Source organism: Colletotrichum acutatum (assembly GCF_030867785.1).
Source record: "Colletotrichum acutatum strain CBS 112980 chromosome Unknown BDZ83scaffold_7, whole genome shotgun sequence".
In the NCBI taxonomy this organism is placed as follows: Eukaryota; Fungi; Ascomycota; class Sordariomycetes; order Glomerellales; family Glomerellaceae; genus Colletotrichum; species Colletotrichum acutatum.
Genome location: NW_026849001.1, coordinates 394,433 through 421,690, shown reverse-complemented (window position 1 = coordinate 421,690; position 27,258 = coordinate 394,433). Strand labels below are relative to the sequence as shown.

At 54.2% G+C, this 27,258-nt stretch overlaps 6 protein-coding genes across 6 annotated transcripts; 3 read left to right on the top strand and 3 right to left on the bottom strand.

Moving 5' to 3' along the window:
* The first annotated feature begins 11 nt into the window (after positions 1 to 11).
* Positions 12 to 2,025, top strand: BDZ83DRAFT_602372 (ribosomal protein L4/L1). Its single transcript, XM_060507168.1, has 4 exons — positions 12 to 153; positions 299 to 523; positions 811 to 961; positions 1,057 to 2,025. Exons 2-4 carry the CDS (start codon positions 319 to 321, stop codon positions 1,754 to 1,756), a joined length of 1,056 nt encoding a protein of 351 aa, XP_060370393.1. The 5' UTR covers positions 12 to 153; positions 299 to 318; the 3' UTR covers positions 1,757 to 2,025.
* A 149-nt stretch (positions 2,026 to 2,174) lies between these two features.
* On the bottom strand, positions 2,175 to 4,630 carry BDZ83DRAFT_647101 (aromatic amino acid aminotransferase; the record flags this gene model as incomplete). The annotated part of the gene is made up of 4 exons (XM_060510043.1): positions 2,175 to 2,913; positions 2,986 to 3,345; positions 3,474 to 4,110; positions 4,480 to 4,630. 4 exons carry the CDS (start codon positions 4,628 to 4,630, stop codon positions 2,175 to 2,177), a joined length of 1,887 nt encoding a protein of 628 aa, XP_060370392.1.
* Positions 4,631 to 5,439: 809 nt separating this feature from the next.
* On the bottom strand, positions 5,440 to 17,911 carry BDZ83DRAFT_788211 (FAT domain-containing protein). The gene is made up of 4 exons (XM_060515675.1): positions 17,544 to 17,911; positions 17,270 to 17,427; positions 6,560 to 17,215; positions 5,440 to 6,508 (listed from the first exon to the last, which is right to left on the bottom strand). Exons 1-4 carry the CDS (start codon positions 17,596 to 17,598, stop codon positions 5,822 to 5,824), a joined length of 11,556 nt encoding a protein of 3,851 aa, XP_060370391.1. The 5' UTR covers positions 17,599 to 17,911; the 3' UTR covers positions 5,440 to 5,821.
* A 656-nt stretch (positions 17,912 to 18,567) lies between these two features.
* Positions 18,568 to 19,701, top strand: BDZ83DRAFT_401727 (AIG2-like family protein). The gene is made up of 3 exons (XM_060502851.1): positions 18,568 to 18,621; positions 18,673 to 19,336; positions 19,467 to 19,701. The coding sequence occupies exons 2-3, from the start codon at positions 18,904 to 18,906 to the stop codon at positions 19,550 to 19,552; spliced, it is 519 nt and encodes a 172-aa protein (XP_060370390.1). The 5' UTR covers positions 18,568 to 18,621; positions 18,673 to 18,903; the 3' UTR covers positions 19,553 to 19,701.
* Positions 19,702 to 23,816: 4,115 nt separating this feature from the next.
* On the top strand, positions 23,817 to 24,446 carry BDZ83DRAFT_602358 (uncharacterized protein). The gene is made up of 2 exons (XM_060507167.1): positions 23,817 to 24,058; positions 24,119 to 24,446. The coding sequence occupies exons 1-2, from the start codon at positions 24,018 to 24,020 to the stop codon at positions 24,357 to 24,359; spliced, it is 282 nt and encodes a 93-aa protein (XP_060370389.1). The 5' UTR covers positions 23,817 to 24,017; the 3' UTR covers positions 24,360 to 24,446.
* An 89-nt stretch (positions 24,447 to 24,535) lies between these two features.
* Positions 24,536 to 25,702, bottom strand: BDZ83DRAFT_401713 (uncharacterized protein). The gene has a single exon (XM_060502850.1). It carries the CDS (start codon positions 25,228 to 25,230, stop codon positions 24,631 to 24,633), a length of 600 nt encoding a protein of 199 aa, XP_060370388.1. The 5' UTR covers positions 25,231 to 25,702; the 3' UTR covers positions 24,536 to 24,630.
* Positions 25,703 to 27,258: the final 1,556 nt, after the last annotated feature.

Here is a 27,258-nt window from a genome sequence, read left to right as displayed (position 1 = left end):
CTAACAGGTACCTGGGTACCTGGGTACCTAGGGTCTCCGCCGCCCACACCGATTTTTTTTCTCACATTGTCGTGTGAAATTGATCGCGAAGCCAAAGTGCAAACTTCAACCCCGTCACTAACCAGCAGCCACTGAAGCCCACCGTTGACCCAGGTAAGCTCAATTTTCTTTACTCCCTGGTTTCGTACGAAAAAATCGGAATTCTCCGTATTCAAGCAAGGCGTCCCGGCAAATTTTCAATTCTTTCGCTGTCCATCATCATCAACTAACCATTTGTGCTTCTTTTCTCTCTTCACAGGTCAATCAACGATCAACACAATGGCTTCGAGACCTACCGTCACCATCATCGGCAAGGATGGCAAGTCCTCCGGCAACACCCACACCCTGCCGGCTGTCTTCCTGAGCCCTATCCGTCCCGATATCGTCCAGGAGGTTCACAAGGGCCTGGCCAAGAACAAGCGCCAGCCCTACTCCGTCAGCGAGAAGGCCGGTCACCAGACCTCTGCCGAGTCTTGGGGAACTGGTTAGTCGACACCCATCCGGAGCGAGAGCGTCACGAGAGGAGGATCTTCGAATTTCCAGCTGGAGTGGGGGAACCGAAAATTTGACGAGGAAGGAAACGCGAACGGGACCTCGAGCAGACACCTGGGAAGGGAGTTCCGACACAACCTGCCACGAGTTGGATGCATGAGGGACCGAAGCGAAAACTTTCTCGACGAATTGGAGGATTCACGACGGCTGAGAAAGAGAGGACTCTATCGAAGACGCCACTCTGAGAAGGGAATAATTGTGCTGACAGAAACACCACAGGTCGCGCTGTTGCCCGTATCCCCCGTGTCTCCGGTGGTGGTACTCACCGTGCCGGTCAGGCCGCCTTCGGTAACATGTGCCGTTCCGGTCGCATGTTCGCCCCTACCAAGACCTGGCGCAAGTGGCACGTCAAGGTCTCCCAGGGCCAGAGGTGAGATTTTTTTCCCTCCAGATTCTTCACCCCACTGCGGGGATCGTGAAGATCAAACAAAAAAGTGCAGTGTTCCTAACAGGCATCATCTATAGACGTTACGCTACCGTTTCCGCCATCGCCGCCTCCGGCGTTGCTCCCCTCCTCCAGGCCCGCGGTCACCAGGTCTCCAACGTCCCCGAGGTCCCCCTGGTCGTCGACTCTGCTCTCTTCGAGAACGCCGCTGTCGCCCGCACCTCCGCCGCCGTCTCTCTCCTGAAGACTGTCGGTGCCGCCGACGACGTCGAGAAGGTCAAGAAGTCCAAGAAGCTCCGCGCCGGTAAGGGTAAGCTTCGCGGCCGCCGCCACCGCCAGCGCCGCGGCCCCTTGGTCATCTACGACCCCGAGGTCGACGGCAAGGAGCTCGTCACCGCGTTCCGCAACGTCCCCGGTGTCGAGACCTCCTCCGTCACCGCCCTCAACCTCCTCCAGCTCGCCCCCGGTGGCCACCTCGGCCGCTTCGTCGTCTGGACCTCTGCCGCCTTCAAGTCCCTGGACACCATCTACGGCACCACCACCCAGCCCTCCGCCCTCAAGAAGGACTTCCTCCTTCCCTCCAACATCGTCTCCCAGAGCGACCTGACCCGTCTGATCAACAGCTCGGAAACCCAGTCCGCCCTCAACGAGCCCAAGGGTTACGCCGTCACCCGCCGCTCCGCGGTCCAGAAGAAGAACCCCCTCAAGAACAAGCAGGTCATGCTCCGCCTGAACCCCTACGCCTCGGTATTCGCCAAGGAGGCTGCCCAGAAGAAATAAACAATTTCTTACCTGGGACGGGTGTTCTGACGACGGTGGTGGAATGCAGGTTTCTGAAACGGACGGGGCTACATTTTAGCATGGTTTGTGCTTGAGGCGTAATGGCAACTAGGAAATGTTGACCTCAATTCATCAATGGACAAATGATTCCCTTGAATTCACACAACAAAAGTCTTGGTGTACTTTGGTCTGCCCCTGGACCGTGACGACTCTATTCCACGTGATTATGACCTTTTCTTGTTTTTGTATTTTCTCTCTATTACGTAGTGACTGTAAGGTAGCTACAAAAAGTTCTCTAATCTCCATGCTGCATATCATGTGTGAGCTGTAACCCACGTTCTGTTATATGTCATACGGATGGTTTGATTCATCTGATTCGTTAAAATGTCTGTCCTTCCAAGATGTATCCAAGGGGCCTTCAGCATCCCATCAGGCTACCCAAGTTGCCCAAGCCCTCAAGCCCCTCCTCTTCTTCACCCTGGGCCAGGAAAAAGTCCCCGAGCAACTGCTCAACCTCTTCCACCTTCTTGATCCTCCAGAACCTCTGAATCGCATCCGCCAACCTCTGCGCGCACAAGTCCACATTCTCCTCCGTCTCAGCCGCAAAACACAACCGGAAGTAAGCCCACCCCCTCTCCGCCCGAATCGCCGGCGTGGCACTAAAGATGAGTCCGGGGCTCACGAGCACGCGATACGGCTTCTTGGTCGCAAAGAACATGAGCGCCGTCGACAGCCTCTCCCCATCGAGCAGAGGGATCCGCTCGCCGCCCGTCGCCATCCACAGCGGGTGCGTCTCGAGCCGCAGCTTGAGCCAGATGAACATGCCACCGCGAGGCCACGCAAACTCGTAGAGCTGTGTCTTGCTCACGACGCCCCATTCGGCATCGTCGGCGCTGCGCGGGGTCGACTGCTTGAGCTGGATGGAGCCTTCGTCGAGGATGGTGCACATGCGGTTCATGCGGCGCTCGTAGACGCCGCGGAGGCCGGCGAGCCAACGGACCCAGCCGTCCATCTTCCAGCCCTCGAATGTTTGCTTCTGGCGCGAGGTGAGGGCAGCGAAGGCGGAGCGGGCGGCGGGGGGCTGGTCGCCCATGATGAGCTCTGCTACGGTGGATTGCACGAAGCCTGAGGGTTGCTGGGTGGTGACTTCGGTGATTCTGGAGAGACACGGTCATGTTAGTTTTGATGGTGTTTGAGTGATATATTGTGGATGGATAGATGATGCATACCTCAACAAGCGCTCAATGATGGCCGGCTGCGCCGTGATCCAGCCCATGCGGCATCCTGGCGCGATAGTCTTGGAAAAGGTGTCGAGGCGAATGACTCTGCCGTCCGTGTCGATGCTGAGGAACGAAGGGGTCAAGGAATCCAGGAACTGGTAGCCGGAAGACTTGGTCGGCTTGTAAGTCGGAGGAGAGGGAGAAACCTCGAGGCCGCGCGACTTGGCTTCCTCGACGACCGCGGAGGGGTACTGCAAGTACCAGTACGGGTCGTCTTCGACAATAATGACATCGTACTTGCTGGCGATAGCGTAAATCTCCTTACGGCGTTCGACGGACAAGATGCCGCTGGTCGGGTTGTGACCCATTCTAGAAGCACCCCATGCCACGTGTCAGCCATGTGTTTTGTCTTGCCTCTCAGAGCAGCGATCCTCCCCCAAAAAGGGAAAAGGAGATAGAGAAAGAGATGAAGTTTAGAGAGAAAAGAACAAACTCACGTCACGGTGTAAATGAAATGCGGCCTCTTGCCATTCTTCTCATCCCACCCAGCCAACACCTCCTCCAACCCGCCAGGCCCATTGGCAATCATGCCGCCATCGTCCATCTCGACCGGCACGACCTGGATACCCCGCGGCAGCGCCTGCGACAAGACCTGGCTGTACACAAAGACCTCGCACAGCATACCGGGCCGCTCCGCTGCGGCGTCCTTCGCGGGGCTCCACGGGTTCGTAATGAGCTCTAGCGTCTTGGAGAAGCCGTCGGTCGCGCCGCAGCTGAGAATCACCTCCGGTCCGCCGAGGTACGGTACGTCCGGGTGCAGGTGGTCCCGCGTGAACTGGCGAATGAAGGACCGGAGGGGCGGGTACCCCTCGGCCGTACCGTACTGCAGCGCGGTGGCGACGTCGATGCGGCGGAGCGGGTCGCGGTCGTCGTCGGTGCCGGGAACGGTGACGTGCCGGGAGGCCTTGACGTCCTTTTCCTTATCCTGGCCCGCGGCCGCGGCGCCCCGGATCGGAATGGTGGTGGTGTTGCCAGTGGTGCCATCATCGGGGATCGGAGATGGTTCCCATCGTTCGGGCTTCGCGGCTTGCGCCTCGAGGGTGTCGAACGGGAACAGGCTCGAATGCGGCAGGCCTATAATGGGGGTTCCGGAAAAGTGTCAGCGATTCATGCTTTGCCCGGGGTACCAAGGTTTGGCCGAAATCGGGATTGCGAATATCATTGGAGCGTTGACGCGCGATCCCGCACGTATACGTGATGAGCACGCAACGCAAGGTGCACATTACGGCATATATTGCGGCATCCTTCCCGTCTCACTGCAAGACGGGTAGGACAGATCGCGACAACCCGAATCAATCTCATTGATGCCGTGCAACTTTCAAGGTGAAGCAACACAAGAGAGTGGTAACGGGAAAAAAAAAACAAGTGCTGTTGTGAGACTCAAGTGAAGAAATGAGAAATTCCCAGCGGTGAAATTGTGGTTTTCGGGGTTCTCTTACTAACCTCCAGCTAGGTTCCCAATGCCGGGAATCTCAAAGTACTTGTAATACTCCTTCATCTTGCTGGGCTCACGCCTCTTGGTTACCTCGGAGAAGTGGTGCTCGAGGCTCAAGGGCGCCTTCTTGGACGAGCTGTCCATGGTGGCGGCGGACATCTTGATTGACGTTGGTACGGCGACACGATCGCTGGTGACGGGGATAATGGTGATGCTGCTAGCTGTCGCGTGCCTCGGCGGAGATAAGGCTTATACGATACCGTGGCCGAATTGCGCTGGACAACTCAATGTTGATAGTTGAGTTCTGTAATGTGAAGTACGGTATACCAAAGTTCAAAGAACCACCAACAAGACTGTGAATCAAAAGCCAAGGAGGGGAAGATGAGAACGGACTTTGAAAGATAAGAAGTGTTGAGAAGGAGGTAGGCAAAAGATACCGAGAGAGAGCAAGCAACCGAATGAATGACAGTTCCGTGTCCGCCGTGCCCCAGTCCACCACCACCACCCCGGATGGCTCCTCAACCCCCGGGATTACAAATCGTCATCCATCTTTCCAACGTGGAGTTTTGTGTGTGTGAGTACCCCGATAAGGAAGCTCAAGAACTGCTTGTTGATAAGGCCAAGCCAAGAGAGCGCCCCGACTCGCCCGGTGGCTCTCCGCGGTGAGTGAGTGGGTAGGGGGGGTACGTATCCATAAGGTCCAGTAGGCCGTACTGGCGGGTGCGGACTTTCTAGACGGTGAACCACACCAAACGAGGGAGAGGGAATGTGGCGGCCAAGCGAGTTCGGACTGTCACCGATGCTTTGGTAAGTTGACGTTTGGCGTCTGGGAGGCTTGGGACAAGGGTCTAGGCTAGCGAGCCGGGTCGACCCCGGCCTTCCACGCGCGGCAAACTACCATTTCTCCCGATCTCCCGAAACTCTACGTCTGAAAGTTCATGTTTGCCTCAACGTCGACTCGGTTAATTCGTGTAAGTATGGCGCACATGTCACCGCAAAGTCAAAAAATACAAAATGAACTTCATCAGGTTTGGGAACTTGAATACAAACAATCTGAATTATCATGAAGCTGTATCTTGCTTCAACATCGAGAGCTCTAACCAGCCAATGTGTAGGAGAGCTTCTGATGCTAGACGGCCGTACAAATACAACAAGGAATCGTCATCTCTAACCATCCATTTTTTCCTGCTCTCCTGCATGGCCTCCATGACCTCCAAATCCCTCAATCCTCGTTCGCATCCCAAAAAACGCCTTGCTAAAATCATACAACAGGGGTAACCTCCCAAGACACACACGTGCGCGTAGTCCCCAAGCCCTCTGCTTTCTTTCCACCCCCCTCACACGTTTTCTTTACAAGTACGGCATCCACAACGCATCGCATTGCGCCAGGTTCATGGGGTTGACTGCCTTAGCGACGAGGTCAATGACCGTCTGGTTGGCAGGCAAGTTGCCGACGGGGCTCTGTGCCAGGCTCACGGCCCGCTTGACCACTGAGTCGCTGTTCACTTGCACCGATTCGCGGAGCTGGTTCTCCGTCATTTGCACCGTCCGGTGGGAGCTCGTGAACCAGAAAATCATTTCATCGCGAACGAAGAGCGTAAGGGCGTGCTCCAACTCGTACTCGGGCTCTGTGAGGCATCGTGCGATGGCCATAAGAGCACAGCTGAAGATGCCCTCCGTTGCCAGTGGGCCCATGAGTGTCTGGAGGTTGGGCGTCAGACGGAATGGCACCGGCTCCGGGTTGTGGAAGAAGGGCTTCGCAGCGCTCATGTACGCCATGAGTTCCGAACCCCAGATGTTTCCAGATCCACGAGCAATGTTGATCTTCTGTGGGTAACGGTTGTGCATGTACAGGATGTATGTCATAAAAGTGAGTGACGCAAGCTGGTATGAGAACTGTCTGCGGAACAGCCAGAACTCGGTAAAGTCGGGGAAGGCCTTCTGGAAATAGTCCAGGGCCAAGTTCTGTGGCACCCACTTCTCCTGGATGGCGTGGAACACCTCCAGTCGGGCGGTTGCGCTTTGCTCGGCATGCTTCTGTGAAAAATTGTCAGGTTTTGTCATTGACTCTCTGATGGCGCTACTTACCGAGTTCTTTGTGTCAAGAACGCCACGCAGCTTCTCCATGGTAAATAATACAGGATCGTCCTTGGACATGCCGTGGCGTCTGCAGTGGTCCTCATATACGCTCTGCAGGGTGATGTATGAGGTGTCTTCCTGCACAATGCGGATGTGAGGTGCAAGAGGAACCATCAATGGCAGAGTGAACTGAAGGTCTCGGCGGCGACTCTCCTTTCTTCTACCCAAGGTCTGGTTGAGCTGTCTGAAGAGCTGCAGGATACGCTCCTCGCGACGGCAGTGTCTGGCCGCCGGGTGTTGAACAGCCCACGAGTGGATGCTTCCATCGTGACCGCGCATCTGGAGACGACGGTACGAGGCACTGATCGACCGCACCAGATCGACATTGGGCAAGAAGCGCTCAATGCGGATGAAGTCTTGGTTCTTGTCCTTGTGCTGCAGGTATTGCCCAGGAATCTCGACATCATCGAACCTCTGGTAACGGAATTCGGAGAGGTGCGGCGAGAATGCCTCCAGCGAGACGCGGGTCGTTCGGCGATCAAGCTTCTCCTCAAACTTGTTGCGCCATCGGCGGAGCTTATGAATGTACTCGTACATGGTCGGTTTGACAGTAACAAAATCGGCCTCGAAAGATTTCTTGATGTGAGCTGGAAGAATCGTTTCGGCGAAGCGCGTGATGTTGGTCTCGGTAGCGGAAGGAAGCTTGACGTCCTTGGCGAACGATGAAGGCATGCGGCTGACGTACGCTAGCGCGTCATTAAGCAGAGCAACGATGAGACGGTACGCATCTTCATCAGGAGGGCACTTGAAGTGCTTCTGGATCTGATCCACCATGGTCTCCATGGACAGGGCGAGAAGGGGGAATGCGGTCTTCAGGGCGCTCATGATCTCCTCAGTGAGTTCCCATGGTGGCTTCTTCTGACCAGCGGCTGATTGGTCTCCACCAGCAGCTGCACCATTGGCCTGAGCAGCCGGGGTGCCGTTGGCGTCGTTACCTTCGGTCTTAACGGAGGCATTCGCTTCACCGCCGCTGGCAGTACCGGGCCTTGAACCAGAAGCATCCGGCTTCGGAACGCCGTCTTGCTTGGGTTGTTGAGGCGAGGCGCTGGGCTTGCCATTGGACACCGTCGATTGGGCACGCTGGCGGGCCTTCTCCTTGGCTTCCTGGTTCTTCTTGATGACAAGCATATCCTCCCTGTTGGTTCGCAGCTGGAAGTACAGCGCTTGAGGATATGACCTGGCAATCTTGCTAAGGACCTGGTGGACCCTTGGTGCTTCTTTGTGGCCAAGACCAGTGAGGAGCTGAGGAATGTAGGTGATCCAGTACCAGACAGGAGTCTCGCCCTTGAAGTCGTCGAAGCCAGCTGCTATGGAGCCGTTGGCGTCGTCCAGGCTGAGCAGCCACAAGATGCGAGCAATGAGCTTGCGTGACTTGGCGTTCTTGTAGCTTCCGGCGGCTTGCAGGTACGACGTAAGTGCCTGACGAGCCGAGTTGATATCAGTCGGATCCTCCTTGTACTTGCGCTCGTTGAAATAACCCCATTCGGCCCAAGCCTTGGCGGCGGTGATATCGAAGTACAGGGCTGTGCCGTATGCAGAATCGGCCTCTTCCTTCTGCTTGAGTTTCTCGAGGAACATGCCCTTCAGAGTGTAGAATTCGGCCTTCTGGGGCGGATTGAAGTAGTTCAGATTGGTGTTGTTGATAACGTCCAATCCGCTCGTAAGCTCATCGGGATTCTCATAATGGCACTTGGCCTGCTCTCGTAGCTTGAGGAAGGCTTCTTGGATCTCGATATTCGGAAGTGTGTAGATCCTGCTCAGCTGTGTGATGCAGACCTCCGGCAGACTGTGCTTGCGAGCGACGTGTGCGAAGCGGTTGATAATCCAGGCAGTCTCGTGGTATCCACGGTAGGCAAACGAGGCACCACTGGCGTTTTGTCCGCCTCCTTGAGGGAGCAGCTGGAGGTACGTCTGGTTGATGAGGCCAAAGATATGCTGGCGCCAGGTTACTAGGTCTTGCCAGGCAGTGATGTCGTCCCAGACGTTGGGCAAACGATCGCGCCATGCACCAAGCAGGAGCTTGAGTTCTCCGCTCTTAACATCCAAGTTAGACTGATTGGTGCTAGCCAAGCTATTGCAGATCACGCTGGCGTCGTGGAGTTCGACCAATTGCTGGAAGTTCTGAAGCAGAGGGATATGTGCCTTGGTGAGCTGCTTCGGCAGCTGATGCCACTTCCGGATAGAAAGTTGAATGGCTTCGTCGCACGACTTGGCAAAGTCTTGGGGTGTTTCTTGCTTGTTGTAGAACTTAAGAAGTGACATGAAGGCCTGGAAGAAGGCACGGCGAGGCGTCGGAGCGTCCATAACGCCCTTGATAAGGTTGTCGAGCGCCTCGCGATGCTCCTGTGTCTGCCACATCTCAGTGTTGTTCCTCCAAGCGCACTCAAGAAGCAAGTCCTGGAAGTTCTCGTGCTTGGCGAAATCTTGAAGAATCTCCCATTGCTGCAGCTTCTGCGCACACAAAACCCAGTGATCTTCCCAAAGGACATATTCCCCTTGAGAGAAGGGGATGACACCCGTTCGAGCCTTGATCTGAGCGGCCTCGTACATCTTTTGGGCCTTGTCCCACATTCCATTTTGCTCATAGGATAACGCAGCATTTGTCTCCACAAACTGGCACCGTCTACGCCATGTGCCGTAGAACAGATCGTCTTCTTGTAGAGAAGCATACAGCTCGACAAGTGCATCGAGGTTGCTCTCACGAACAGTTGCCGATTCGATCTCTGGCTTGATGGCCGCATTCTCAAGTTGAACGAGCGCAGTGTACCACGCATCGTACGTCTTAGCCTCGTACTTGAGAACATGCGGCGGAATCTTGCAATCAGGCCAAGCCTTGGCCGCACCCTCCAGGAGGGACTGTACCACGTTTGGTCGCTTGTCGATCTGGCGGCTGTGGTAGTCCTTAGTGAGGAGAGCAACCATGCCACGCTCGAGATCGGTGCGTTCTTCCTTCATTGTCGCAGACCAGTAGATAGGGAATAAAGCAATCCAAAGCTGATGAGCGAGGGTGTTGTCGACATGCTGAAGCTGAACGAGAGGCTCGATCAGGTCTCGAACCTTGACCTCGCCAAGCTCGCTCATGAAACGTCGGTGAGCAGTCACCAAGTTGTCAAGCTTATCATCCGACATGCTGGTGGGCTCTCTGTTGTCCTTGGCATGAATTGAGAAGAGCTGGGTGAGCGGCATTGTCTTGAAGTCTTCCTGATGCAGCTGGATAGGGCTGTTCAGTTCAACCGCGCCAAGAAGAAGGTGCGATGCCTGTGCCAGCCAATAACTGTCGGCCAGAGTATCCCAGTTCTGAGAGGTCAGAACATAGGCAAGGCGTGCGCTTGCAGTCTTTGAAAGACTCTTGTCGAATATAGCCATGAAGCGATTGCGCATGTCCACGTCTTGAGCGCGTGTGCCGATCAGGAAAGCATGCTCCATGCGAACAGTCAACTCGGTACGGGTGATCTTGGGATCCTCGTAGATGCGAATGACCAACTCGAGGAATTTCGTCAACATGGTCGAGTCTTGACGATGCTCAAAGGACAACATCTTGTGGAGGACTGCAGTCTTTTCCTTGAGCGTAGGCCAGGTGCCTTCAGAACGGAACACCCAGCCTTCCACCATGTTGAGGATCTCCTCGCACAGAGGAATGTGCATGGACTTTTCTACCAGTGTCGCGAGAACACTGAGGAAAGGTCGTCGATTATCACCCAGGACTTCCATGCGCAGTGCAACAACCTGGATAGCCTTGGTCATGAGTGCGGTTGAGACCTCAAGATCGTACGTAGACATTTCTCCCGTTGGAGTGTTTGCATCCTGAGTCCGAGGCTGCCCAGCCTGATGATTGGCGACGGCCGTGTAATGCTGAACGTGTTCACGGGCCAACTTGCTCTGCAAAGCCTTCATGAGGACTGGGATGTGTTGGTCAATGACGGAGGGCTTGCGGTTACCCAATGACCACAGAATGTTGACTCCAGATCCATAGTGTCCTGCCGCCATAGCTTCGCCAGCAATCGATGACAAGGAGTTGATGATCTCCGAGTTTTGTGACTCCGTCTCACCCTCAGCGTCGGCGTCCTCCATCGGCACGTCCTCAGGAACAGCATCGAGTACCCTCTGGATGATTGACTTCAGGTCGCGATCATCATCGTACTTCTTGTCTGCAAGGTGCAAGCAATCCTGCAACTCGGGATTCTCGCTCTTAAGAACCTTGTCGAGAACTTTCTGGACCGATGGCATGTTCTTGGCAATCCACTCATCTGGCTTGGAGTTCAAGATGATGCGAACAACCTGAAGAGTGTTGATGATGTTTGTGATGAACTTCTCATCAAACTTCTCGTCGGAGGGATCCGCTGCGAGGAAGTTCTGCGTCTTATCGCTAGCCAGAACAACATCGGTGACATTGGGGTAGAGGTCTATATCCAGATCACCCCAGTACTGGGGCTGAACTAGGTTGTAAAACAGACTCATAGCCTTCTTGCACAACTCGGTAGACGTAGGCGGCATGGCGGGGCCGGTCGTAGAAGCATTGTCTCTTGCCTTCGTGGATGGCAATTGGTACCGCTCATTCAGTTGAGCAATGAATTCGACCAGATACTTGATCATCTTCTGGCGCGCGACATGCGCAATTTGATAGTCGTTGCCGCCCAGGCTTTGTCTGACGGTAGGAGGTGATGACATTGGCTGGTCTGCACTGTCCAACTTGCGCTTCTTAGACGTCGGTGACTCGGAGATAGAACGCGACACTGCGTCTCCTTTACCCTCCACACGCCGTTGCTCCCAGAGCCAAATGAGCCACATCATGTTAAGAGCGAGCTTCTTGGACTCGTTTGAAGGATTGGGTGGCGCAGCAACTTTTCTCAGGGACGAGATTATGAGCATAGCGTACTTATCTCTTGACTCATAAAATAGGTCAGGATGCCTGACCAAGAAGTGGAAGATGCTGGTCATTTGCTGCACGTTCTGGCCTTCGTCGGCAAGAATCTTTCTAGGAGCCAGCGCCCATCCCGCATTACGATCATGGGCCTGTGTTCCCAGTCGCTTGGGCAGAACGGGAGCGATCAACTCGAGAGCCTGTGTGACCAAGGCTCGTCCCTCGTTCTGGTTTGCTCTCAGTAGTGAGAGGTACACCTGGGTGACGATCTTCACCGGCGTCTCATATAGCGCGATGAAGTAGGCGATCACAACGTAGGCGGCGTGCTTGTTGATGACATCGTCCAGTCGGATCAAGGTCCAGCAACTCTTAATGATGTCCTTCCTGGCCTCCTGGAAAATGGTGGAGTGGTACTTGACCAACATTGCTGACAGTTGAAGAACCTCAAACTTGGTGTGGTCAATGCCTGGCTGCAGAAGATCGTCGTTGTCATGCTGGCTGGCATCTTGGTGCAATTTCCATATCTTCGCGTTGACTGCATCGATGATGGTCTTGTCCATAAATCGACCCTTTGTCTGCGGCGGTAAGCTCCAGTTGCGTTGCACGTCCATGGCCACGATTGGGTTGACAATGTAGTGCAGCAAGAAACACTTCATTTTCTGAGTGATGTTCTTCTGGGGGTAGGCGTCAAGGCATCTGAGAACCGTCGATTTCCAGAACTCTGGCGAATCGCTGCTGACAATGTTCTTGTAGATGTAGGCGATCAGAGGCTGAGAGGCACGGAGGTCGTCAGTCGTGACTGAATCTACCAGGCTGAAGAGCGACTCGAGGTCTTTTGGATTACGTTCCAAAGACTTGATGAAGATTGACATCAGCTGGTCTGAAGCCTGGCACGCCGGCAGTCTCAAGTTGGGTGCGAGAGTATGGGCCCGCATCTGCTTCTCCAGCTCCTTGCCGACTTGCTTCAGCCAGGTCAAATGCTCCTTCTTCTCTAGCCAAGTGTCCGTTCCAGGCGACAGGGTAAGAGAATAGAGAATGTGAACGGCATTGACGACGGTGACGAGCTTGCTATCCTTGTTTTGCGAAATCGCGTTGTTGCAGAAGTCAATTAGGGCTTGAACGTTGGAGGACACCGTATCTCTAAGAGGGCCGCTCTCCGGGTTACGGATCACCTGTGAGATGAAGCGCCCGTACTTGAGATCTTCGAGCTTAGGCAGAATGAAGTTCCAAACCTCGTTGGGGTATCGGTTGATGAACTTATACAACGGTGCTCGGAAGGGACTTTCGTGGGTGCGACGCAGCTTCTCCTCTAGCTCCAATGCCAGGTCAATGAGACGTTGCTTGAAGCCCTCTGCCTGTGGGGGCAAAAGGTGGAAGATGTTGAAGACGGCGGCAATAACCTTCATCGGGCCATTCTGCTCAAAGAAGGTGAAGGAGAGCTGTTGCAGAGTGCTGGGCTCTGCAAGCACCTTGACGTGATCGAGCAGGCGAGCTCCAATTTCGACCTTGAAGTACGTAGTGAGCAGCTTCAAGAGTCGGCCCAGGTTGTCTAAGCCATGGGTCGAGAGCTTCTTGGGGTCTTGGAGACTGGCAAGAACCGGTCTCAGACCACCTTGGAGCAAGTCCTTCGGAAGCTTCTGGTGTGCCTCCAGGGTGTTCTTGAGGGCACTATTTGCCGCGTCGATTGTGGCCTTCGAGTCCGAGTACAGACACTTGAAGAAAACCGAGACGATCTTGGAACGCGTAGGGTGGCTGCCTTGCTTGAGTGGCGCGAACTCTTCGAAACTGGTGGCGGTGCTGAGGATGTTGATACAGGCAACCCTAAGGTTGACAATGTATTCGTGCGTCCTGAATTCTCCTGGCTTATTCGCCAGTGACTCATCGCTCGCATCAGCCAAAGCCAAAGACTCCATGAGTAATCTGGTCAAGTTGTCGTCAAAAGTAACCCATTCCTTCCGCAAGGTCATGTGATAAGTCATTGCGTCAATGTAGCCGATCTGGATGGGGAACGGCAGGGCACGAAGGGGTTTGGAGTATATTGGCTGGAGGAATCGCTCCTTGTAGGGTTCAATCAGCTCCCACACAGCACAGTTGGCCGCCTTGGCGATAAGTTCGAGGGATCGCTTCGCAGTCTCGCGAACATGGCGGTTCATGTGCGCCAATTCCGTATTAAACTGCATGCAAATTTGTGCGAGGCGTGACCTCTGTTGAGGCGGCTGACCAGGGTTTTGCTGCGGCATAGCATCCTCCTTCTTGATGTTCTTCGTGATTTTGTGCAACAATGTCTCCAAGGTGACCTGAGCAGACCTCCTAGTCTTCTCAGGGAGGTCCTGGGGCATGTCCTTGATGACGTACATTAGAGAGCGAATGAACTCGATCTGCTTGCCCGCAACCCATTGGTCACCTAGGTCAAGCTCATTGAGAAGGAAGTTGATACCGAGCGAGCCACCAGTTTTGGTAAACCACTCTTCTTCGTAGCAGCCATGGCAGAATGTGGTGCTCAAGTTATTAAAGAGAGGCAGCCTAGCAACACTCTGCTCGTTGCCCAGAATTGTGGTGGCAGAGTCGTATACCTCCCGGATCGCGCGCTGCGCAGATTCTCGCACTTCTGGGTGATCCGAAGCCAACGATTCCACAATAGCATCAGAGAGCACCCGGGTATCAATAAAGAGTTGGCCTTCTCCAGCGTTGGGATCGAATGGGCTATACGTTCGCTTGACGTCGACCAAGGCTCGGCCAACCTCAATGATTGTAAAGTGTTTGCAGAGATTCATGAGGAATGTCTGCGCTTCTTCCTTGAAATCAGGCAAAGACTCGGCAAACATGACAGCCTTCAGCAAACGCTTGAGAAGATCGTCTTGCTCATCCTTCTTGGGAATGGATCGTTCTCTGTCGTGTGTTGTGAAGACAGAGAAGTCAAAGTCGATTCTTCTGGCGGCTAAATCTTGAGCTTGGAGGCGCAGAAGTCTAGGCATGTCGTCGGGCAAGTTCTCGAAGCCGATCCGCATCTTCAGTTGGGACTTGATGAAGTGGAAGGACTGCTTCTTGTAGTAACCATCATACTGTCGCGCTTGGTTGCCCTTGCCCGCCTTTGGCTGCTCCATCAACTTCCTAATGGCGAAATCAACACCAGTCTCCGCAGGGAAAGCTCTATCCTTCTTGGAGCCGATCAGGCGAAGATCAAAGCTTGTCGGGTCGTCGGCATAATCCTTGTAGTTCAGGGGCTGCGCGTCGGTCATGAACTTTCGGTTCCGGCCTCCAAGCTTTCCTAGGATGCGCATCGTGGTATGGGCGTGGAAGTGACTGTAGGGATGGGGTTTGAGATGGTCAAACAGCGCCGTCATCAACTCATCAATTACCGGAGCCATGATGGGGTCCAGGTAGTCCGCGGTGAGGTTATCAACACAGAGCTCCAGCGTCCGCAATCCTTGACCGACCAGATCGGTGTTGGCGCGCAATGCGACAACGAGTGGCCGCATCAGGAAGCTGAGATGGGGCAACAAGTTGCTTAAACGTGCCGGCACCGTCAAGCACAGTTCCACGTAAAGATCACGCTCGGCGGGTTTTCTTGCTGCCATGAGCAGGTTGTTAAGCACATCCAGCAGCATTTCAAGCAATGGCAGAATCTGCTTGTAGAGATGCTCAAACTTGCCGCCACCAATGCTTCGGAACAACGATCTCAGGAGTAGGAAGTAGTTCATGGGCTCTTCAGCCTTTGTCGACAGCTCAATGGATTTGGTGACAATGTCCACAACGTGAGGAAGCAGGACCTGTTCGTTTTGGTTCGCGAAAAGCGTGACTGCCATGAAGGCCAGCTTGAACAGTCTCAACAGAATTGACGATTTCTTGACGTCCGCTGAGCCAACTTGGTCAATTCTCTCCATCAAGAAGCGCAGCAACATGCCGCAAAAGCTTGGCGAAGTGGCTTCGCTCGCGAGGAAGAATTGAGGGATGTGGAGCAGCCCCGTGTGCTCGAAGATCATGTCGTACAGATGGGGAATCTCTTGCTGGAAAACTTCGTGGAACGTCGCCGGGTCAATGCAGTGGAAGACAGTCGCAAAGGTCTCCAATAGCTCCTTCTCCTCCTTACTGCTAGAAACCATGTAGAAGTTGGCCATGTACTCCACGGGCGACATATACTGGGACTCGGTTGCAGGCTTCTCGATTTCGTAGTAGCGGAAGACGTAGGCACCCTCTCTGAACAACTTCACGATGACGTTGACCTCCTCTGCTGTGAAACCATAGGCAACATCCTGCCAGTGCTGAGGGGCATTCTGTACGTCGATTACGTTGTTGACATTGCAAGTTCTGAGCTGATAGAAAGTGTTCTTCAGCCCGTTCATCAGGTTCTTAAACAGGAACTTGTTGTCCACAACGGGGTCTGCGCCTCTGTCTCTTGGATTTGACGTCTTGATCGGCATGGCAGTAAAGATGTCGGTCTCATCCCAGTCAGGCGGGTGGTCCTTGTCCGCAAGGTAGCTATCCTGGGTTCCGTCAGCGGCTTGCTGGGCGTAGAGTTTCGAGAGCTTCACTGCGTTGGGATATTGTCTATTCATGGCCACGAACTTGTCGCCAATAGCGTTTAGGATCATGATCAAATAGTGCCGCGCATCGACCTTGTTAGGCATCTTGGCGATGCACTCCGCCATATTGAGGAGGAGTTTCGCACTCATGGTCTGGAAACTCGTCCCTGGGAAGTTATCCTGGAGATTCTTGGTGTAAACCTCGACCGTCTTGCGAATTTGCTCAGGTGTGAGACTGTCCCTGACGTGATGGATGAGATCGGCGAGCATACTATACGCCAACGGTCTCATAGTCTCGTACACCGTAAGGCCGTCGCCGATCAGCGTCTTCTCGTCCAGGAGCTCGTCAATCTTTGGCAAGAAGATCTTGCGGAAGTTGAAGTTGATGATATGCCTAATAGCAACAAGCAGCTCCTTACGCGCACTCGACTTTTCCCTTGGACAGTCCTGCAAAAGTCGAACCACAATCTCAGGAAGCGTCGGTAAGAAATCCGTCAATTGCTGAGAGTATTGACGCAAGAGATAAGCCAAAAAGCTCATCGTCTTGACCTGGGCTGTGATAAACTCGCCGAAAGCAGCTCGGTTCTTAATCAACGGGCTCACTCCCGTAAAGATCTGTCCCCTAGCCTTGGCATCGGCATGAGCCTGCTTCTGCGCGCTCGCCTGTAGGCAGAGGAACCCCTTAATAAGAGGGACGAAAGCCTTGACGTTGGATGCGACAGTATTTCGATAGACCTGGAAAACGGAAACTACAATGATAGGGCATTCCGAGAGGACTTTGAAAGACTGCATGCCCTTCAGCAGTAGCCGATTCTGCTGTTGGGGATCCGGGCCGAGATCTGTGACCGACGCTACGGGGGAGCCCGGTCTAGGCGACTGGAAGTTTGTCTGGGAGCTGCCCGGCGTTGATGGAGCGCCGGAGTTTGATGCCGTCGAGAGTGACGTGTTGTCCAGCTGTTCCCGCACGACCTTCTCCATCTGTTCGAAAAGTTCCTGGATTAGGTTGAGGAACGCCTGCACCTTGCCCTGCAGGACTTTGTGTTGGTGACGCATGACATCCGAGATGATCTTGACGCATAGTGTCGCATTCTCTTCATTATCCGTACGGACCAGCTGCATCAGCAGATCGACGACCTCTTCCGCGTACGGTTCGAAGGGTTCGGTCGGGGACGGTGTCGCTGGCAATCGGTTGAGGACTTCGAGGATACATGTTCGCAATTTCTGTCATCCAATATCAGCAGGCGCACTCATCTACATCGATGCGGAATGCCTTACCTGCTCCGGGGAGTTGCTCTGGAAGATGCATGGTCCTCTCAGTATCGTGAGGAAGATCGGTACCATTCGCTTCAGGAAAGGGGGGTATATGGTTCCATTGGTGTAGTGATCTAGGCTATCGCGTAAGGTAGTCGCCGCCTCTAACCTGACTCTCGAGTCTGTACCGCACACATGTCAGCAAGATCCTGAAGAAGAGTGATGCGTCTCCGCCACAGCGGGGTTCCGAGTTCGAGGGAGCGATCGCATCGCATTACACCGGGGGTTCGTTCCGTACCCGTGTCCGGACTGCTAAGTCGCTTGACGACATCGTCAATTGTGGTGCCCGACATGGCGGCGTCAGTGGCCCTCGGGGGACGCGTGATTCGTTCCCATGCGTGGGAGGGAAGGGTATCGTGGATGACTTCGTGTCGCAGCGAGGCTGATGGATCGAGGTTGCGGACGAGAGCGCGCGTTGGAGTTGGAGGGGTATCTCGTTGATCAATGGAAAAAAGAAAAAGGGCCGCTGGTGGTGTGAAATGTGAATAGAAAGACCAAAAGGTAATTTTACAATTACGGGATGTCTTCGCGTGTGCCTTGGTAATTGGGGTGCCCCAGTCGTTCCCAATCGCTCAAGGTCGCGCGGCTTGATTAAATGGATTTGATGGCCCAGGCTTGACGTGAGCTCTCAAATTTCCGAAGGCAGTCGCGAAGCTGGGGGAACCAGCCGCCAAATCATTTGGCGCTAGGCATCTGAATAATATTGATCCGTGACGAAGGCTCCATAAAAGATCCACCCGGAGTGCTTGCCGGGCCGCGTCTGGGGGCAGGGGGGTTTGCCTAAAGCGCCTTATCTTGTCTGGGGAGCGATAAGAGCTCCGGCCGCCGGTGAATCACGATCCGGAGGCGGGCCGGGATTCCACTTCACTCTTCGGTCACCTTTGTTCAGCTTTACATCGTTGCTTGCCAGCCTCAGTTTCCTTTCACGTTTCCCAACGGCTTTTACGCAGGTACCTCATTCTTTGATGCTTGTGTAAAGTCCACAAATAGAAGCGCATACAACGGTTTTACCTATTGGCATTTCTTGGAACTAACCAGTCCATACTGATCAGGCAGTTCAGCGTTCAGAAGTTTGAGCCGAGAGGCTTGAGTGAGTCAGAAGTCTCATTTGGGACCTAAGAGTAGTATATATAATCTAGATTATCCCGCATTGAATTCCTTCCGGCGGCCTCTGTATTGTCCACCTTGGCAACAACTCCTCTCACATGGTCAACTTTGAAACCTCACGAAGGCAATTCAACAACACCCAACTTCCTCTGTCAAACACGAATACACCCCATTCAAAATGAGTGGACCACACACAGCCTTCTTCTATGGTGAGTCTGAGATTCGTGTCTTTGATGGTTATGAGCTAACAATATTGACAGGCACTTTGGTCAGTCGTCCATCTCTCCTAATCAAACATTCCGAGAAGCCATTCCACTTCCAAAGATCAAATGCTCAGACTCATCCCGAGAATCCAAGTTGAGCTTTTGTATCAGTCAGTCATAGGGGTGTCACAGAGAAAGCAGGCTTCGACATTGCACATTTCAAGCAAACCGTCATGAAGATATCGTGCCAGCTAGGACTTTACACTAACACTTCCTTTCCCCCCTCAGATGGAGCCCAAGGTCTTCTTCACAGTCGTCCAAGGCAACGGCAACCCGCCCCAGGCAATCAAGGACCTCTACACATTCACCCCCGCCCTCCTGCACGACCACACCCGCCACCGGGTCCAGCTCGCCGACTACCCAGGCATGATCCCCGAAGCCGGCGGCTCCGTCCTAGGCATCTACGCGACGGGCCTCACGGACGCCAACGTCCTCAAGCTCGACTTTTTCGAGGGCTCCGAGTACGAGAAGAAGGTGGTCACCGTCAAGGTCCGCAGCGGCGGCGGTACTAGTGGTGGCACAGAGCAAAAGGAAGAGGACAAGCAGGCCATGGCTTACATCTACAAGCGTCCGGAGAACCTGGAGCGCGTAAAGTGGTCGTTTGAGGAGTTCCGCAAGGATAAGATGCACGTCTGGACGCGCGAGAGCTACGTCTTTGAAGGTGAGACAGCCCACAGTCCCCTTATTCAACCTGTCTATGGGGGACGGGCGGGCTTGGCTGGTCGAGAGGATGGCTCAGTTCCGACGTGTTGGACTACTCTTTCCGCTAACATTGGTAAAATCAAATCTAGGTTGCGACGATTATGCAGAGTTTGAGAAGGTCGAGAAGGAAGATGCAAACGGTCACGAGGAGAAGAAGGATGAGGTTGCCAAGTAGAGCGGTTGCTTAGGCCCAAGGACTTGTATCAGCATACCTCTGTTTTCCTTGCTCTTCCCTTTCGTATGGCGGCAAACGGCATCGTTTGATGGGCTCTCACGGTAGGCAGGCGGCCGATGCAGGTCTGCACCTGGGCCGATAGGGCGGTGTGAAGTGGACATGTCAGCGCCGGCTCACGGCATTGGAGACAGCTGAGCGCCGCTGCCCACACATGGCAGACGGGCAATTACGATGTGACGGATAGATGAAACCAGGACGCAATATCAGCAAATAGAGAAGACGACGGCTTGCCAAGTTCTAACCAGTCATGCTCAATGAACCAGTCGAAGTCTGCCGCCAGCCTTGGCGCACAGGGCTGCAAAGCATGAGTACGCGTGCCTCCCCCCGTGATGTGATGTGATGCTGTCGTGGCCGACGTCGTCGTCCTATGGCCAAATTTGGGCGGCAATGCAACCATTCAAAGCGGGGGAAGCCCTCAATCCGAGGGGCAGCCTTGATGATATCAGCAACGCCCATGATAAGTACACTAACACTCGCTGACCGCAACACAGCTTCTGAGTGGTCCACGCTTATGCAAGCTTGCTGAGCGACCATGCAAGCCCGGCGTTTTTTGTTGAGCGGCTGAGAATCATGCCACGGAAAAACGAGCCACAGCATTTTAAACTAGCTCAGGAACAGGCGCCAATACGTCGTGTAAAGGCGTGTAAAGTGCCTCCTCGTGAACAATGCCGGCCCACTCTTGACTTCAAGCATGCTAGTAGCGGCTGACTCTCGAGCGCCGGGATTTCCAGCTTCGCAAGGATGGTTGTCCAGAGGCATCCGATGAAGAATACTATATCGGTACTATACCGGTATCTGTAAATCTGTGCTGTTGTGGCACAGGAAGCGAAGCGAACTGGTCCCACGTACCGCAAAGCTGGTCCCTTTTCTCGGGGAGCACGAATTACGAGCCACAGGGGGCATAGTATACGAGCGTTCTCTGTGGCTCCGGCAGGCAGGGGAAGCCACACTGCGCCACAAGCCGTTGCTCGCAAGGTGGCACCGAACAGGGGTGGCTGACGGCGGGTGGCGTTACCTGGGAAATATTCGGATCTCCTCGTGAGGTTGTGGCTCAGAGGCGATCTTTCATGCCGAGGCGCGCTCGAATTGGGCGTTCGCCAGGGATGCCCCTCCCCACTGAGATTGATATGTGTCGTTGCCCATGGCTTAAGCTGATGGCGGCTCGACTGCCCAAAGGAGCACCGCACGACGGCAAAGAATGCCTAGGGTATTGGCAAGGGGCCATCAGGTGGTAGAGGTCATGTCGGGGAATTCATGCGTGAGCGGGAACGGGTGCCGTTTCGTAGCTGGTACGGCGCTGGGCTGTGTACGCTGGCGGGCGATCAGTGTCGCAAGTACGAGACTCGGTTCAACCAGATCGTCCGAACATGAAGGAGAAGTTGAGAGAAGACGGGCCTACCAGCGCTGGCTGCCTTCTCAGCTCCCGTGGAAGCGTGGCTCCCTCCCACACCTCCTCTCCCTTACTCGGATCGTCTTTCCAGACGGCGCTTGTCGAGCCTGGGCTCATTCTACCCAATGCCCAACCAGCTGCGATGTTCAGGGGAGGCAACAACACGGACGTGGACGGGCCAAGATGAAGGAGGAGGGATTTGTCCAAATCATCAGACGATGGAAACCTCGACCGGGGGCAATAGCGTACCGGACTCGAAAGTACCAGAGCTATCTGTGTAGTTGATAGATGAGGATGCGTCGACGCATGGGTAAAGAATTACGTACTGCGCCGCGCGCAACGAGCCGACCGAGATATCTCGTCTCTTGTTTCTCTCAGCGTCACCCTCCTTCCCCTCTCTCGTGAATGGGCAAGTGCTACGGAGTAATATGAGTCTCTTTTCTTTCTTGCGAGCAGTCCCTGTCGATATCCACTCGGCCGTGGAATTCGGGCCACCACGATCCGGGAATTGGACGGTGGACCACGGGGTGGCGATCAGCAACGTGACAGTGGACAACAGCCGGTGAAATGTCCCACTACGGTCGGGCAAAGGCCGGGGGACAGTGATACGTATCCATACGCAGTAGGGACGCAGAGAGGAGAGAGTAGAACCTGCAGGGTTCAGGTTGATGGGTCGTGGTCGCTTTGGGCTCTGGGGGTTTGATGAACCGTGAACGTGCCAGAGTGACAGCCGGACGACGGGCTGCGTCCATGGTCGCAGAAAGAGCAGCTAGCTGCTAAGAACGGAGTAGAAGACGCATGAAATGCTTAGTAGGCCTGAGAGCTTCGGCGCGCGATACTTTGTTGTCGTCCACGTCGTCGTCCCGTTGCTGCCAAACGACTGGTCAACGTCAGAGCAACCCGAGGATTAAGCACCTTTAGGCTGACAGCTCGTGACAGGTGCTCAGCTAACCAACGAAGCTGGTTCGTTCCTTAGAGCGCTTACTCCAAACGCGGCGGATAGGAAGAGGGGAAATAGGTCGTTGTGACGACGTTCTCTCGATGGAGTTGGACAAAGGGAAACGACTGGCCCTGGCTTGTTAAGACTGAATCGCAGATGCCATGCGATGCGGCAATGCCATGCCATGTTCCCGCTTTCCGCGGTCCGCGATAGCCTGTGAAGGGACTGAATGTTTGGGTCTTGACTAACTGGTCTGAAGAAACAAACGGTCAAAAAAGCTTAGCTTGGAAAAGATTCAAAAACACGCAGGAACCATATGATGCCGCACGCGGCACAATTACTGCGTACCGGTAATGGTAATCCCATTAACAGGTGACGGTTAATATCCCATTGATTCGTTGTCAGTGGTTCGTAGGTGCAGGTTCAAATGTCCGAAAGGAGAAGAGGCGAACTTTGGTGGTCGTGAAACTGGCTTCGTTTCATATCCTCGCTTCTGCGCAGGGGTGTTGGAGTTGGGGGCTCCTGCCAGTCACCACTTACCACTGTCACCAGTGCCCACTGCCAGCAAGTCTTCTGTCGTCTCCTCCCCAGACATTTTGCAGGAAACCACCTCACCATGACCATCTAGTGACCCCTTCCACGAGACCCTGCGTCCACTACAACGTAGCATGTGTGACGACTGATTAGCCTACCATTTGTTCCTGGACGATGGTATATTAGCACATAAGGTGCGACGAAGGAAGGAATGAGCCCATGCCAAAGTACCCAGGGCTTCCCTCAGCTGCACTTGTGAAGTGGGCACGATTAACGAGAGGGCTGGAAAAAGGCCTCAACTTCTCAAGTTGTGTGGACTTGTGGATTGGACAGGAGGACTCCCAGCCCGGGGGTACGTGAACCCCTGATGGACCGAACCGAAAAATGCACAGAACTTCAGAGAAGCGAGAAAACATGCCCCTGCCGTTACCAGCGTCGTCTTTTTACCAACCCCTGTGCCCCTGCACTTGCACAGGAGGATCTGCTCGCCTGCCCCCGCCTGCTCTCCGATTTAGCGGGGAACATCCAGATGGGCAGGTCGCAGTGTCAGGGGACTTTGGCCTGTCCTTTGCATGTCAACATGGGTATGCAGTGCACTAGGTCTCGGCACTGGGATGAGAGACTTTTCGGAGAGAGAAGAGAAAGAAGCAAGTGCGCATAGCATAGTGAAAACGAGTGGCTGTCGTGAGCCGCTCACCGTTCCTTATTTTCATGTCTTCGGTGGGGAGACCGTTGATCGTTTAAAGCAACTAAGAAGGTAGACCGCCACAGCCCATATGCACGACTTTCCTGTTTCTATCTTGACCTGAGGCTTAGGTAAGGTGGTCCACGCATACACGTGTAAGGTACGGAGTACGGATACGGATGCGGGTCCCCACTATCAGGCCAACACCGGGAGACAAGGTACACTGCCACCGCGGCACTACCGGGAAGAGACTTATGACGTGTTAAGGCAACAGCCGCAATAAACGAGTGTGCAGATTGTACAGCGGTGCTCCCTCCCACTTACCTTTCTTTCTCTCAAGATTTCGCCTTCCCACAATCCACAAGCCAAAACGTCCACTCTAAATGCGCCTTGTCGCCTAGGGCCGGGGCCAGAGAGGTAATACCGAGGTCGAGACGGAGTAGATTGAGTTGGGGGAGCATCCGATGACAATTCAACTCTCTCACTTTACGTTACTCAAAATTCTACGGAGCACACAACGTAAACTTCCCACAACGGGGATGACCCATCGCTGACTCGGGAGAATCTTGTCGATCAACGCGACTTTGTTCATATTGGGTCTTGGCTTCTTAGCTTTTCAAGCGACAATGCGCACAATGGATGGAGGGATGGGGCCTGACTGATACACTGCATTCCGCGCATTGCTCCCTCCCTCCCTCCCTCCCTCACGTAAGGTACCTATCAGTATCACTCAGCGCACCGAGGTGTGTGGAGGTGTGTCTCTCGGTGTGAAAGGTGAGCTGAACTAGCAACAAGGTGTGCCCCCCGAGGAGAAGTCAAGGCATCTTGTTCCCAGAAGTCTCACCACCGGCTCGAGATGCCCGTTGCATGTCTCGCTTTCGCCTGGCATGCTGAGGTCTGGGATATTCTTTTTTAGTTCTTCTTCACCTTGGTCAAGAGTAAGACATCTTGGCATACAAGTGGACTGAGGATGATTGTCGGTCCCAAAAGTTCATGTCTTGGCCAGCGGTCAATTCACTGCGAAAAAAGGAATGACATGAGAAATCGCGGAACGAACTCCATCATCGTACCAGAGTTTGGATATCGTCTGCCCCTTTCTTCCACGTTCCGTACCCCCCTTGCTCATCAGGCCTTGCCGAAAGCCGTGGATGCGTGGTTCTGCGGCACAGCGGAACACCCCTGGTCTTCCACGAATTGAAATTTTTTTTTGACGTGCGTTTTCCTTTCCGCGCCCACCTCTCCGATCCCTGACCCTGATATTTTTCTTCCTCTCTTTAACACGTTCTCCAGGCTCCATGTTCCCCCGTCGCCTGCGTCGCGCGTGCACCAAGCTCATTGGGCTGGGTGAGCGGGTGAGGCTCGCTGCGCGACAACGGCGGCGACACCATAGCAGTCCAGTCCCCAGTCGTTGCAGGTCTTGGTCTTGACTCTTGAAAATCCCCCCTTGCCCATCCCTCTTCGGCGTTAGTCTACTTTAGGAATGACTGCGCTCTCGTAACCCCTGCACTCAGAATCGTCGACAGGGGGCAGATGGACCAATTCTGTCTTCTCCCGCACCAAGGTACTGGACTCTCTCGCTCACGAGGTGAGCATCCGAAAACGCAGGCCCTGGGAAATGCGGCGTAGCCAATGCGATCAGGCAGGGTTGCGCCGCACCGTGACGTATCTATCTCCGCGAGGGTATGCGAGGGATCTAAGTGGCCGCCACCAAGGCCCCTCGGGCGACAGAAAGCGAGGGTCGCAAAAGATGGCCGCCGATGGATCACCACTACACCCAAGTCCCGTCTCCGAATCCAAGGTTCGACATGTCCTGATTGGAGGCCGCCTAACGTCCCAAAAAAGAAAGGGAGAGCAACGACGTTCGGCAAAGCGCGAAAAGTCTGGAATGGACTGGACTGCTTCGCCCTTTTCGTGTTTCGACGATCTTGACTTTGGACCCAGTCAGTGCATACGGTCGAGCCGTCAGTCAGCAAACGAGCCGCGCTACCGTGCCGCGCTGTCTGTTTGCCTGTCAGGCAAAGTTCTGTCGTTGAAGAATTAACTACCAGGTCCAGGTATACTACATTCATCCTTGGACCTTGAGGCTTGGCGAGGCGAAGGCAACAACTCGCCTCTTTACCGTCCAAGGTGAAAGAATAATACACCGGATGAGATGACTAAACTTGCATCGCAACGCCTCCCTTCTAATCTAGCCTCAAGCAAGACTAAGATAGTCTGGACGAATGCATTTAGTAACAAGAACAGGACGGGAACCAAGAATACTAGAGAATTGGGTGTGGCATTCTGACTCTTACAACCAGAGTGACTACTGCATGCTGTGATCATCTCCCAGATGGTGCCTTGCAGTAGTCCCCGTCGACTTTGGTGCTTCTCCTGTCTTGAAAGCTGCAGCTCGAGCGCTTCAGTGTTCCTACCGCTCTTCTAGAGCAAGTTGAGGGTTGCCATCTACGCACTAGATGGAAACATGTGGTTGCACCTATGCGATCCTCCATATTCCCGTGCCTACCACCCTCGCCCCTTCCAAGTGAACTACGAATAAGGTATCCGTTCCTACCTGAGTAGGTAGCATGGAAAGATACGTATAGACGGGACGTTTCTACAATGCGAAAAAAGGAGCTGGTGCCAAAAGAGTACGTATCGAGAGAGGCAAGGAACCGTGCACTTGCGCTCCGTTAGCGTCTCCCGAGCACCCAATGGGACGTCGTCCCTGGACGGGAGTGGTAAGGGTACGTACTGCGTTGTCCGGTGGGTCCTGGGAGTCTAGAATCCACAACATGCACCCATGCTCCCTGCATCATCGCTCCCTGCTCCCTGTCGCCAGTCCCGGACCTCCCCTCCCACTAGCGCACCATCCTCGGTGTCACTTGTCTCTCTTCCCACCTCGTCCCAGCCATTCAATCCTCGCTATCAACGACAGCTCGAAAAACTCCTCACCAATCCCTCCCCTATAGTCTATACCACTTCGACGCTGGTCCACAGATGCACCACAGGACAACCCTCCCTCCTCCCCCGCCTTTGGCTGTCCTTGGCTCCTCCTTAGACAAGTTTAGTCAGGGGCATCCGCTGCTCGAAAAGAGCGCAGCCCAACCCGCAACGCACCATGGCGCGCCTTGCTGCAAGGTCCCCGTCCCTCCATGTCCCACCCACATCTACATACCAAAGTCCACCACCATCTGTCTTTCCCAGGAACATGGCATGGTCTTACCGTCTTAGCCTCTGCCGCGAGACCATGGGTCAAAGTCGACAGGCAGACGACAGCCGCAGCTCGAGCTCCAGATGGCGCCCACACCCTAACTGATCACCTATACTCCGTACCCATCTCCATATCCTTTTCCTCTCAGTCACACACACACTCTCTCCTCTACACCCCTGCCCACTCACAAGAATGTTTAGTCCGGTCTTTTTGAGCCATGTCGAAACAAGCCGAGGGGCATGTCTCCGGCCTATCATAGCCTCAAGGCCATGCCTCTCCTTCTTCAACGGCCTGCCCCTGTACCCCTCGGTCGATCCACTATGCTTCGAATCCCCTTGATCTGATGCCCATGTCTGGTCTTGACTGGCCCATTTTGCTCAACGCCTGTCTAAAAAGAACGCCATGTCTCTCCCGTCCCAAGTGGACCGATCTTGTTCAGCTACTCATCCTCCCGGTCCGACCTCCAGTCCATCCTTCTCCAGTCCTTCTGGGATTACCGCCGTTCTCTGCTGCAGCTCGTGCTTATTGCTTTTTTGCCTCTCCTTTCCCGTATCCATTCGTTTAGTCACTAAGTCACTCTCTGCACACTAGGCCCGGCATATTCTGTCCGTGGGGCCCTGTCAGTCACAGTCACTAAGGTACTCACTTCGTTTTTGCCCATCATCCCTTTTGGTCTGTTTCCGGTCTTATAAGACCTGGCCTTGTCCGACCTCACAATCCCATTCCACTACTCCTCATCCTCTCGGACCATCACGTCTTCTCGCATTCTTTGGGCTTGGAAAGAACTTGTCGTTTCGACATCTTACCTTCTCTCACTTCTCATTCAACAAAGGCTAGTCCTTATTCTTCTTCACAACTTCCATCAACATATCCAACTCGCCTGGTGCAAATACCATCCTTTACG

What these genes read in the sequence shown, in the direction of transcription:
- BDZ83DRAFT_602358 (XM_060507167.1), top strand. Translation starts at nt 24,018, where the DNA reads ATGCCCGTTGCATGTCTCGCTTTCGCCTGGCATGCTGAGGT. An exon ending in TTCGCCTGGCATGCTGAGGT is followed by an intron (nt 24,059 to 24,118) that starts CTGGGATATTCT and finishes ATCTTGGCATAC; the next exon opens with AAGTGGACTGAGGATGATTG.
- BDZ83DRAFT_788211 (XM_060515675.1), bottom strand. Translation starts at nt 17,598, where the DNA reads ATGTCGGGCACCACAATTGACGATGTCGTCAAGCGACTTAGCAGTCCG. An exon ending in ACTTAGCAGTCCGGACACGG is followed by an intron (nt 17,428 to 17,543) that starts GTACGGAACGAA and finishes TGTGCGGTACAG; the next exon opens with ACTCGAGAGTCAGGTTAGAG. An exon ending in TTCTTGACACAAAGAACTCG is followed by an intron (nt 6,509 to 6,559) that starts GTAAGTAGCGCC and finishes AATTTTTCACAG; the next exon opens with AAGCATGCCGAGCAAAGCGC.
- BDZ83DRAFT_401713 (XM_060502850.1), bottom strand. Translation starts at nt 25,230, where the DNA reads ATGAATGTAGTATACCTGGACCTGGTAGTTAATTCTTCAACGACAGAA.
- BDZ83DRAFT_602372 (XM_060507168.1), top strand. Translation starts at nt 319, where the DNA reads ATGGCTTCGAGACCTACCGTCACCATCATCGGCAAGGATGGCAAGTCC. An exon ending in TGCCGAGTCTTGGGGAACTG is followed by an intron (nt 524 to 810) that starts GTTAGTCGACAC and finishes GAAACACCACAG; the next exon opens with GTCGCGCTGTTGCCCGTATC. An exon ending in AAGGTCTCCCAGGGCCAGAG is followed by an intron (nt 962 to 1,056) that starts GTGAGATTTTTT and finishes CATCATCTATAG; the next exon opens with ACGTTACGCTACCGTTTCCG.
- BDZ83DRAFT_401727 (XM_060502851.1), top strand. Translation starts at nt 18,904, where the DNA reads ATGGAGCCCAAGGTCTTCTTCACAGTCGTCCAAGGCAACGGCAACCCG. An exon ending in CGAGAGCTACGTCTTTGAAG is followed by an intron (nt 19,337 to 19,466) that starts GTGAGACAGCCC and finishes AATCAAATCTAG; the next exon opens with GTTGCGACGATTATGCAGAG.